Source organism: Mustela erminea, chromosome 9 (genome assembly GCF_009829155.1).
Source record: "Mustela erminea isolate mMusErm1 chromosome 9, mMusErm1.Pri, whole genome shotgun sequence".
Lineage (NCBI taxonomy): Eukaryota > Metazoa > Chordata > Mammalia > Carnivora > Mustelidae > Mustela > Mustela erminea.
This window is the reverse complement of record NC_045622.1, coordinates 113,719,106-113,729,988: the sequence shown is the minus strand read 5'-3', so window position 1 is coordinate 113,729,988 and position 10,883 is coordinate 113,719,106. Positions and strand designations below refer to the sequence as shown.

Sequence of the window (10,883 nt, the reverse complement as noted above, 5' to 3'; positions counted from 1 at the left end):
GGCCCGCCTCCCCCGCCTCTCTCCCAGCGCCGCCCCCTCAGCCCCGGCGTCCGCCCGGCGCAGCCTACAGCCCCGCTCTCCGGGCGGCGGTGACCGGCGGGCAGGGGAGGAAGCGGAAGCCGTATCTGCTCTCAGCCGCGCTCTGCACCGACAACGCCACCATTGGGCAGCCCCGGTCCACGCTCTTGCAGCACACCTGGGGGCGCGGAGCCTCAGAGGCGCGCGGGGCCAGGGCGGGGGCCTGCGCGGAGGAGGGGGCACGGCCGGGAATGGGAGGAGGCCAAGGGGCGCGCGCACGCACTCACCCGGACCCTGGGCTCCTTCCTAGCCTGGCAGTCCTCGAGGCGCAGCCCGGCCTCTGCGGGGAACAATGACCGCGTGGGAGGGGGGGTCCTGCCGGCCTCCCCCTCCTCGCCGGCCCGCCCGCCGCGCACCGCGCGCTCACCGGGGATGGTGGGCAGGAGCTCCGGCGCCGGCGCCTCGGCGGCCTCGGACGGCGCTGGCACCGCCCGCGGGCGGAAGGTCTTGCTGGCGCTCAGCCGGGGGAAGAGGCCCCGCGTCCTGGTGGGGCGAGGGGCTCGTGAGATCCGAAGCCCGCCTGCGGGAAGGGGCGGAGGTGGGGGGGTGCGGAGCCTGGAGAGGCCGGGACCTGGGGAAGCAGGGACCCGCGGAGCCCACGTGGGCCTCCGCCGTCTGGCGGGGGCCTCCTGCACCCTGCCTGCCCGCAGCTGCCGAGGGCCGGGCCTCTGCGTGCCGGTGTCAGCCACCAGCCCGGCCTCTGAGAGCGGGAAGCGGTCTATGGACAAATCGGTGTTGTCAGCGAAGATCCTCGAGGCGGGGGACACGCAGTGGGCGGCCCGATGCTCGCTCAGGACCTACGGGCCGGCCGGGAGAGGCACGGGGGTCACCTCCGTCCACCGGGGCTCACTCCCACCCCACCTCTAGCTGGGATGCACACTGACCTCGCCCTTGGGGTTCAGGAGGAGAGTCACACAGCCCCTGCTAGAGTGGAAGTGCACGGGCTCCTGGCCCAAGGACGAGGGCAGGTGCTTCTTCATGCTGCGGGGCCCCTCGCCCCAAACCTGGTGGACATGGCCAGGGGGTGGGTGAGCAGCGGTGCGGGCCTGAGCCGAGGCCACCGCGGGGTTGGGGGGGGCGGAGGGGCACACCGTGACGTGGTGGCGCGGAGGCAGCAGCGTGCGGGGTGGGAAGCGGTACATGCACACAGGAAAGCCCCGTTCCCGCTGCTGCAGCGTGAGGCCACCCAGGTCCGCGGTCTCCTCCGGCGACTGGTTGAGGACACGCACGAACCTCTCCCGGGCACTGACTGCCACAATCTTCAGGCAGGAACACCCTGGGCTGGGGGGAGGTGTGAGGAGGGCAGGTGCGCTACGAAGAGAGGCTTGGCCACCCCTCCAGTGCGTCCTGGTTGGAGACCCCCTCCTGCCAGGACCCCGCTGGGTCACCCCTCACCTCCAGGAGCACCCTGAATGCGGGTGCTCAGAAGCTACACAGGGCTTCCCGGTCAGGGTCAGGACTGTACTACCTGGCTGGTCCCGCTGAGCCATCCTGAGATCCAGGAAAAGACCTGTTGGAAGGGGCACCCCGTACACTGCACGCACTGTGGACATCTCCCGCGAGGCCAGACTGATGCTCAGCACCCCACAGGTGCACTGGGGAGAGGCACAGCTCTGGAGCTCAGATCCAGAGCAGGAAGGCTGGACCCGGGAGGCTGAGGGAAGCAGAGGGAGAACTCCCAAGTACGGGGGGTTGGGTGGATAGCCAGAGTGCACAGGCAGCAGCAGGTACCCTCCAAGACCACCCTGAGCCCCAGGGATGAGACTGCAGTGGCCTCAGCGACCTTGCATGAATACCGAGCTGTCGGGGGACATGCTATTAGGACTTTGGGCAGAGATCACAGCCTTGCAGGGGGTCAGTAACTGGGGAAAGCTGCTACGCCCCACCTCCAGACTGTGCCTGCATTTCCCTGCTGAGGCTCCTGGAGCTGGCCGCCGTTAGCTCCTCACGGCTTGGCGCACACGGGGGGTGCCCTGTCACCTTCCGCACACAATAACGCTCAGCCAGCTGGCCACTGCTGGAGTCGGAGTCCGCGCCCCCGGAGCTGCTCGTGTCCATGAAGGGCAGGGAACTCCACTCGACACTCTTGAGACGCTGCTCTGTCCCCGATCTGCGCAGCTCCGAGCTCCACTCGCTCGACAGTGGGGCCTTTGCGGGTGGCAGGGGCCGTGGGTGCCTGTGGGCCACAGTCTGCTGATCGGCTTGCGGAGGCTGCCTTTGACTTCTAAACCCCAGCCCCACGCCCATCTAGCCCTCCCCCAGGGGGTGGGGCACCCTGGTACCCCGGGGGTGGGGGGAGGGGAAGGGGCTCCTGGAAGGTCTGTGAGGGCTCAGGAGCCCTTTCCCCTCACTGTGAACCCCGTCCGACAGATGGGAGAGCTGACCTTGGAAGGTGAAAGTGACTTGCCCACGGACACTAAGGGTAGAACTTGGACTCTGGTCCACATATGCCAAGGCACTTCCCGCCCCCCACCCTGCACCCCTGGAGGAGTGCACAAGGAGCAGTTACTTCGGGTCTGAGCTGGACTCCATGTTGCTGAAGAGGTTGGGATACCGCTGGGCAATGCTGTTCCAGTCCACGTCCTCCAGCCGGAAACCCTGGTCACGAAGCAACAGGCACGTGGCCCTCCCCTCCCACAAGGCTGCTGGCTATGAGAGCACGTAGGGGACCTTGCTCAGCTCTCTTACCTCCCCAGTGGAGGGGCCCTGTTCACCCTCAGAGACGTCATTGAAGTCCATCAGGGTTTCTGCAGTGACCACCTGCGCACGGGGAGCGGAGACCAGTGGACAGGGGCTGGGGAAGAGAGGCGCTCTCCTTTGACCTCGCTAGGCACAGGTTCACAGTGGGTCAGGTGGGTGGAACCAGGGGGCTCCTCCCTGCCCCATGGTCCTGAGGGGAGACAGGCTTCCCGGGCAGGCCAGCCCCACCAAAGGACCGGCAGGAGAGACAATGGTTACCCAGGGGCCATCCGAGGAGGGCTGGGGAGGGGAACACAGGAGGCGAGTGCGGGGGCCGAGCGGGGCGTACCTCCACACTGCCGGTGGAGGAGCGCAGTATGCGCCCCACCCAGGAGGAGCGGGCCAGCTGCAGGAGGCAGGACTTCTGGAAGGCCTGCAGCTCAGCCTCCAGCTGCTGCATGGTGGTCGTGGTCTGCAGCAGACGTTCCTCCAGCTGGGTCTTCTCCTGCTCCCCGAGAGTGCATAGGTGCGCAGGGTCTTCTCCAGCTGCTGACCCCCCAAGGCCAACCCCTACCTGGGCCCTGCCCCTCACACCAGCTTGGGTCCCCTCCCCGACTCCCTGGTCGCTCCTGCCCCTCACCAGCTGGGCCTGTTCCTTCTGCTTTTTCAAGTCCAGAGTCAGCTTTTGGACCTGATTTTGCAGGAACTTTTCCTGATTACGTGCACTCCTGGGGGAAGGGGCAATCATAGCAGCCCCTGCCTCGAGGTCAGCAGCCAAGGAAGGGAGGAGGGGCCCCTCTTCCTTGACACTGGGTGCCCAAGGGCATAGGGTTCCAGTGAGCCAGGCCAAGTCTGGCTCTGAGAGGTCTGGGCTGCAGGTGGGGTCTAGATGCAGCGACTCCCAGTGCACTCGGAGTCAGGGGAGAGGGCCAGGCTTCAAGTGAGGCTTAAGGCCAGAGTAAGAAGTTACAATGTCAGTCAGGACCGGTGGTTGGGGATGGGGGTCAGACAAAAACCAGTTCGGGCCAGGACAGAGGCGGGGTTGGGCTGGGGAACTAGCACTTTGCTGGTCACCTCTCAGGAAGTCCAGCCACCTCACGCAGGACGTGGCAGTGCCGGGCCTCCTGGCGGTTCTGGAGAGCCCACCGCAGAGCCTGGATCTCCAGCTCCCGTTGGCCCCACAGCAGCCGCAAGGTGCGAGTGTCTAGAGACTCAGGGGCCAACCTGCAATGCCAGTGATCAGGCCCTGTCCCCTAGCTGGCCAGGCCCAAGTGGCTGGCCACCCATCCCTCCCTTCCTTACTGTAGGTTGACGGAGAAGACCACCCGTGTAGAGCTGGGCTTGGTGTCCTGGGCGCATGTGGGACCCCCCGGCTCTTGAGGTGTGCCCACAGGAGGCTCCAGGTGGGCGCTGACCGGCTCTTGGTCCACCTGGGATAAGGGAGTCTTTTTCTCGGCTCCTTCATCCTCTTGGCAAGACTCAGGCGCCATTCTCGGTGTTCCTGGGGGAGCTGCGAGAGAAGGTAGGACTGTCATCCTTGTGTCCTCTGTTTGGCTACGCCTGCGGGGCTCTCCTTACAAGGCCATGCGTGTGTGTATAAGTCTGACAGTCCTAGACAGCACCACTCCAAAGAGGTCTGTGTGTGTGTCTGCATGCGTGTGCACATACCCCACAGGACACTAGACTGCTGGTCACATGTGTGCCCACATCTGTATATTTCTGACCAGGACAAGGCAGCAGGTCACCCCCAGGCAACATGTTACCTGAGTGGACATTTCCTGTTGTCATCCCCATCACCCCTGCCTTCTAGGACCTGAGGTCCTATCCCTCAACCTAGAGCAAGAGTCCCCAGAGGGACTGGTCCTTTGCCTGTGATGCCCCCAGGCCCAGGGCCTTACCCCAAACACTCTCCTGAGGCCTGAAATCCAAGCGGGCCTAAGGAAAGAAAGGCTCTAGAGTGTTGCCATGGATACCAGCACCCAGAAGGGGAGGGGCTGTTTGTTACCAGGAGCTTCCAGGGAAACCCCAGACCAGGGCCCTTAGGGAGCCTTGGGCCCACCTCCCGACCCAGCCGGAAGGAGAAACTGGAAGGCTGGGTTGTTGCCCAGGTGGCCTTCGCAGGCTCAGGGGACCATGGAGCAAGGAGCAGGCCCTGCCATGCTCACAGACTCACAGACAGTCACACACTCAGTCTGCCACCCCAGCCAACCTTGGGGAGGCTCCCATAGTCCTCACTGTGGCAGCAGGCAGGTACTGGGGGCACGGCTGCCTGGTGTAGGGGGGCTTACCCGACTCTAGCCATCAGTGAGCCCCCCAAGTGCTTCCCACAGCATCTTCCCACTCAGAGGCTGACGCCCACCTACCTAAACCCCAAGTCAGAAGCCGGTCCTTCTCCAGTCCATCTCCCACCTTGGGGAGCCCTGGGGACAGCCTCCTAACTATGACAACGGCTCTCTCTGCCCCAGAACACAAGTGAGGCACCAGAGCCGACACACAGGCCAATGTCCTCCAGCCTTCACCTCCCCCTTCCCCACTTTCGATCATTCCTTAAGATCCTCAACTCTGCTTTTCCCCGGGACTTCCTGAGCTGGGGAGGACCCCCCGTGGCCCATTGTGAGGAGGCAGAGCAGGCTCCCCACGCCCGGTCCACAGACAGCACGGAGGCTGTGAGGGACCCTGGCTGCTGGGCTGGCTGGGGTTCTCGGGCTCAGGGTGCCCACGTGTGTCCACAAGTCGCAGGGGCGCCGGGCCCCACTGGGGGCAGGGAGGGGTGCGGGCAAAGAGCCCAGGGTCTTTGTCTTGCTCTGTCCCCAGCAGCTTCAGAGCAGCCTTCTCCCCCATCAGGACCACCGGGCTGGCGGCAGCCAGAGAGGGCCCGCGCCCGCCACCCGCTCCCGCAGCGCCCCCGTCCTCCGGACGGAGCCGGGTCGGGGGGCGAGGGCGGTCCCTGGCCTTGCGGGCCGCGCCCGCCCCTCTGCGTGCAGAGACCGCGGGGTCCCAGGCCGGTGCCCCCTCCCTCGGCAGGAGACGCATGGGACTGGGAGGCTTCCGAGGAAGCGGGCCCGGAAGCGGAGCCAGACACCTGTGCGGCGCGCCGCCAGCCGGCCCGGAGCCCCTCCGCGTCGCTCGCGTCTTCGGGCGTGCGTGGACGAGGCCCGGCCCGCCCCTCCGCGCCGCCGAGCTCCGCCCACACCTGGGCGCCGCCGGGGGCGGGGCGGGCGGGGAGCCAATGGGAGGGGCGGGGCGCAGGCGGGGCGGCCAATGGGCGTTGGCTCAGGGCGGGCGGTGCGACCCTGCGAGCCAATAGGAGGGCGAGGGGCGGGGCCCTGGGGCTGCGGGCCAATGGAGTGGCGAGCCGGGGCTCGCCCGCGGCGCTGGAGGCGGCAGGTTGCGGCGGCGCCGGGCTCCGGGAAGCAGCCAGTTCGAGTCTGGGTCCCCGAGGCCAGCGAGCGCCCAGGTGAGCCGCGCAGGGACCCGGGTCCTCCCGCGTGCGGGGCGCGGCCTCGCGCGGCGACTCCGACGGAGGGACGCGGGCTGGGCCGCCGTGGGGGCCGCGCCGCACCTGCAGCGGCCCCTCGGCGGCGACGGCGGCCGCGGGTGGGGGGCGAGCGCCGCGGCTGGAGGGAGCGGCCAGGGCGCTGCTCGCCCCGGCGAGGGCCGCCCCGGAGCGGTTCCGTGGCTCCGGAGGGCCGGGGTCGGAGTGGCGGGGAAGCGGCGTTCCCATGGCAGCGGGAAGCCGTGTTTTCGTGAGGGCGCCCTTGGGCGCCCGAGGTCGGCGTCCCGTGGGAGGGGCAGTGCCCTTCGAGCCAGGTGCCTGGGGAGGCAGGAAGTGCTGGATCTGGTTAATGATTCGCCTGGTTCCGGGGGAGTGGGGCGGGGCAAGGGGAGGCTGGTCAGTGGGGGAGCTTCAGAGTGCTCCTGGAGGGCACACTGGTTACCCCTTGGGGGGCTGGTCGCGCCTCCACCCCCGCAGTGTATGACCTGCGTGCGGGGCTAGGCTATAGGAGGGCAGGACTGACATGAGGTGGGGGGCGCGCAGGAGCCCTGAACCACTTCTGGGGGTGAGGAGAGGAGAGGCCAGGGGGTGGTGGGGCCAGGCAGGGCCTGACCCTCTGGCCTTTGTCCTCCCTGCAGGACAGGGATGCTGTCTGGGCTAGCAGCGATGGAGCTAAAGGTGTGGGTGGATGGCATACAGCGCGTGGTCTGTGGGGTCTCAGAGCAAACCACCTGTCAGGAAGTAGTCTTCGCACTAGCCCAAGCAATAGGTGAGTCCTTTCGGGCACAGGTAGCCCAACAGGTGCACCTGAGGTGGGGCCGGGTCCTCCGTCCCCTTCCCCGATCAAGGCTGGGGCTGGCTGCTGACCCCTCTTGCCCTCTCCTAATTTCTCAAGCCAGGTGGATGGGGGGGGCGCATCAGCTGACCTGTCTCCTCCTACCCCAGGCCAGACGGGCCGCTTTGTGCTCGTGCAGCGTCTCAGGGAAAAGGAACGGCAGCTGCTGCCCCAAGAGTGTCCAGTGGGTGCCCAGGCCACCTGTGGACAGTTTGCCAGTGATGTCCAGTTTGTCCTGAGGCGGACAGGGCCCAGCCTTGCTGGGAGGCCCTCCTCAGACAGCTGCCCACCTCCTGAGCGCTGCCCAGTCCGTGCCAGCCTCCCCCCGAAGCCACGGCCAGCCCTGGGCCACGAGCAGCGCAAAGCATGGACCTTCAGCCTGGGGTGCCCCGGACTGGCCCCCAGCCCTGCACCACCTGACCCTGTGGCCCCCGTAGCACCAGTCCCAGGCTCCAGTGTAGACCTGCAGGGCCTGGAGCGCAGGGTGCGGAGGAACGCCGCAGAGCTGGGTCAGGAGGCCTTCTGGGAGCAGGAGCTGCGGCGGGAGCAGGCTCGGGAGCGGGAGGGGCAGGCGCGCCTGCAGGCCCTGAGCGCAGCCACCGCGGAGCACGCTGCCCGGCTACAGGCCCTGGATGCCCAGGCCCGTGCCCTGGAGGTGGAGCTCCATCTGGCCTCAGAGGCCCCCGGACCCCCCTCGCCCACAGCGTCTGCAGCGGAACGCCTGCGCAAGGACCTGGCTGCCCAGGAGCGGCAGAGCGCAGAAGTGCAGGGCAGCCTGGCCCTGGTGAGCAGGGCCCTGCAGGCGGCCGAGCACGCCCTACAGGTGAGCCCGCAGGCCCCCGAGCCCCTGCCAGTGGCCCCAGTGCGAGCGGATTTGGGGGCTGGCCTCTGGGTCAGGCCAAGGAGAGGGCGAGGCCATGGAGCCCCGTGGCTGCGTCCCCTGAGGGCCCCATGTGCCCCAGGCCCAAGCCCAGGAACTTGAGGAGCTGAACCGGGAGCTGCGTCAGTGCAACCTGCAGGAGTTCATCCAGCAGACGGGGGCTGCGCTGCCACCAGCCCCGCGGCCAGACAGGGGCCCTCTCAGCACACAGGTCAGAGTGGTTCCAGAGGGAGCCCAGGGGCGTGGGAGGCCTGGCCCAGGTCCAAGCTGACCTGCTCTCCCCACAGGGTCTTCTGCCTCTGGCCAGAGAAGAGCCCCTCACGAGAACCCCTCGGAATCCTGCTCTAGTGTCCAGCCTGAGCCCAGAGAGTACGTCTGTCTTCCCCACTTCGGGTGGGACAGGGCCTTCCTGTCCTCAGTGCCCTCAGCCTGTCTCCTCCCCACAGTTGCCCCAATGAGGCAGAACTCCTGGAGGTAGCAGCTCTGGCCCCAAAGTGGACGTCCACTGCCAGCCTGGCCCCAGGCTCCCACGACACGACGAGCAAGGGCAGCCACGGCCAGCCTGACCTGGAAGACAGGAGAGCTGGTGGTCACAGAGGAGTCATTCTCCCCTGCAGTGGGAAGCCCTGGTGCCCTGGGCCTGAGACAGAGCACCTCAGGGCCCCGGGCTTTCCGCCGTGTGGGGGTGGAGGGAGTCTGCTGAGGCCCCTGGACAGGCAGGAGGCATGATCGGCTCAGAATGTGCTACACCCCGAGGGTCACGGCTCCTTGTGGGGGATGGGAGACGTGTGGACACTGCTCAGCTGTGGGTGTGTGCTTGTGTGTGGGAGGTAGCCTTCCTCGAGCCTGCGTACACACACGGGCATGCCGCCTCCCCTACCCCAACCCTAAAACCTCAATAAACTGCCCAGAATGGCTTCAGTGCGTCCTGAAGCTGTACCGGACAGGGTCTGTGGGCCCTAAAACTTGAGACCAGCCAGGGTCACTGGGGAGTCCCCCAAGCTACCTGGGGCTGGCCACGACCAGGGCTCTTGAGAAAAGGGTCTCCCAGGGACCAGGGGTCAGTTGGACCCCAAACTGGGGCTTGTAGGGCCTCCCATTTCCAGCTGCTGTGCCCATCCCCACCCAGGGGCTCTCCTTGGCAGCCCAAACCTGGATTGAGAGTTGCATAGTGTGGGGCCTTAGAGCAGCCTCGGGCCTGGTCTGGGTGTCTGTGTGGGCTCTCCCTCCTCTGGCCTACTCCTCACCAGTAGCAGGAGCTGCCACCGCATGAAGATGGTTCCTGGACAAGAGGACTCAAGGACGTGCCAGACCTGCCTATCAGGTTTATTGAGGTTTATGGAGAGCCTGTGGGGGCAGGTCCCCAGATTCCTGCCCAGAACCCAGGAGCTCTGCCCAGAGGAGCTCTGTTGGCCCCATGAGGGTGTGGCTGCCCAGCCATCCGCCAGGCCCCCTCTGCTTCCTAGGTCAGTGTGCAGGCTCAAAATTAGGGCAGTGATCACAGTCCTGGGCCTGGGACGGGCTGCAGGCCCCACCTGTGAGCACCGTGGCTGGCCCTGGAGCCCTCTGTGATGGTCAGAACACAGGGGCTCAGTGCAGCCACACATACTGAGGAACAGGAGATGGAGGCACCCTCGATGATGGAGTCTCTGTGTTGAGGCTGGGAGTCAGCAACTTTGGATGGACTCAGCCTTCTGGAGTGGCCCCCGAGCTCAGCCTGGTGTTCTCCTCTTCTGGGGCTGACCATAGGGGACAAGAAGTCCTGAGTACAGGAGCGTGGAAGTCACCAAGAGCAGCTTGGGGGGAGGGGATTGAGGACTGGATACTTCCTGCCCGAGGTGGAACCGGACCGGGAGTGACGGCTGGACAGCAGCAGCAGGGGACTTCTGGCCCAGGCTCCTCACTCCAAAGCCCCCAGCCCTACATAGCTCCTACCTACGCTGCCACCTGAGCCCACGGTCTCTCGCACAGCCACCCACTGGAGACAGGGCTGAGTGCACAGTCACACGGCTAGAGCCTGGGATGCAAATGCCGATCGTGTTGTGCCCTGCGTGGGAGGGCTTGAGCTGCGGGCGGCGGGTGGTCACCACCAGGTCCAAGAGGCCTGGAATCCCCACCCACAGCCCTCACCTGTACTTGGGAGGGTGGGATGTGCCTCTGAGCACCAGCACAGGGTCGTCTCCCAAGCTGAGCACACTGGCCAGCACAGGGCAAAGCCAGGTGCAGGCTGGCAGGCAGTCCACTCCCTCCCGGTGTCATGTGCTCTCCCACACCCCAAAGGGAAGCAGTCCTGGTGCTGGCAGAGCTTGCACACCCCTGGTCTCCTGAGTCTGTTTCCAAGGAACACCTGTTCTTTCTGAAGACATCGCCAGGGACCTGTCCCCAGTCTGCTACTGGCTGAAAAGCTGATGAGCCCTCTTCACCTGGGAAGGGTCCTCAGGTAGCCAGTGTGCTCTGGGGTGGGGAAGGGGGCAGAACCTTCCACCTCTGGCTGTTCCAGGTGGACAAAATCCCATATCCCCCAAAAGTGGCCAGAAGTGCTTCGTATCAGTAAGCAAACGCTGGGGCTGTTGAGAAGTTTACTTTGGAGCTTTAAGCTGCTCTTTGAAAACAACGATGTGAGCTATGCTGAGCCAAGGAGACCCAGCTCCCCACTCCCGCCAGACACACACATCCAGGCCATGGCAGGGCAGGACCAAGCCAGGTCAGCCCAGCTCCCTGGCCAAGGTGAGACAGGACCCAGTCATCATCAATGTCTCTGTAGGGCCAGACTGTGCTGGGGAATGGCACTGGAGCCCCTCCTGCTCACCTCCAGTACAAAAGTACTCTTGTGGGCTGGCTGGAACACTGGGGCTCCCTGAGGGTCACCCACAGCAAGTCACTGCCTTGTGGCAGGCAACTGGCACCATTGGTTC

General features: G+C 66.1%; 2 protein-coding genes across 7 annotated transcripts; one reads left to right on the top strand and one right to left on the bottom strand.

Annotated features, from left to right (window-relative positions):
* Positions 1-35: 35 nt before the first annotated feature.
* LMNTD2 (lamin tail domain containing 2) lies at positions 36-5,953 on the bottom strand. Of its 6 annotated transcripts, none has more exons than XM_032358444.1 (15): positions 5,840-5,953; positions 4,656-4,692; positions 4,060-4,267; positions 3,832-3,981; positions 3,398-3,485; positions 3,107-3,262; positions 2,767-2,838; positions 2,588-2,676; positions 1,965-2,254; positions 1,474-1,732; positions 1,170-1,359; positions 963-1,082; positions 446-875; positions 306-358; positions 36-196 (listed from the first exon to the last, which is right to left on the bottom strand). In XM_032358444.1, exons 3-15 carry the CDS (start codon positions 4,245-4,247, stop codon positions 65-67), a joined length of 2,217 nt encoding a protein of 738 aa, XP_032214335.1. In that variant the 5' UTR covers positions 4,248-4,267; positions 4,656-4,692; positions 5,840-5,953; the 3' UTR covers positions 36-64. The 6 variants fall into 6 exon arrangements, with proteins under 6 accessions (XP_032214335.1, XP_032214337.1, XP_032214334.1 ...); XM_032358446.1 differs by lacking the exon at positions 5,840-5,953 and adding an exon at positions 5,121-5,824; XM_032358443.1 differs by lacking the exon at positions 4,656-4,692.
* A 137-nt stretch (positions 5,954-6,090) lies between these two features.
* On the top strand, positions 6,091-8,885 carry RASSF7 (Ras association domain family member 7). The gene is given in 7 exon segments (XM_032358451.1): positions 6,091-6,214; positions 6,892-7,022; positions 7,199-7,911; positions 8,051-8,179; positions 8,256-8,289; positions 8,292-8,337; positions 8,415-8,885. Coding segments are annotated over 6 exon segments (1,329 nt in total). The 5' UTR covers positions 6,091-6,214; positions 6,892-6,898; the 3' UTR covers positions 8,698-8,885.
* The last annotated feature ends 1,998 nt before the right edge of the window (positions 8,886-10,883 follow it).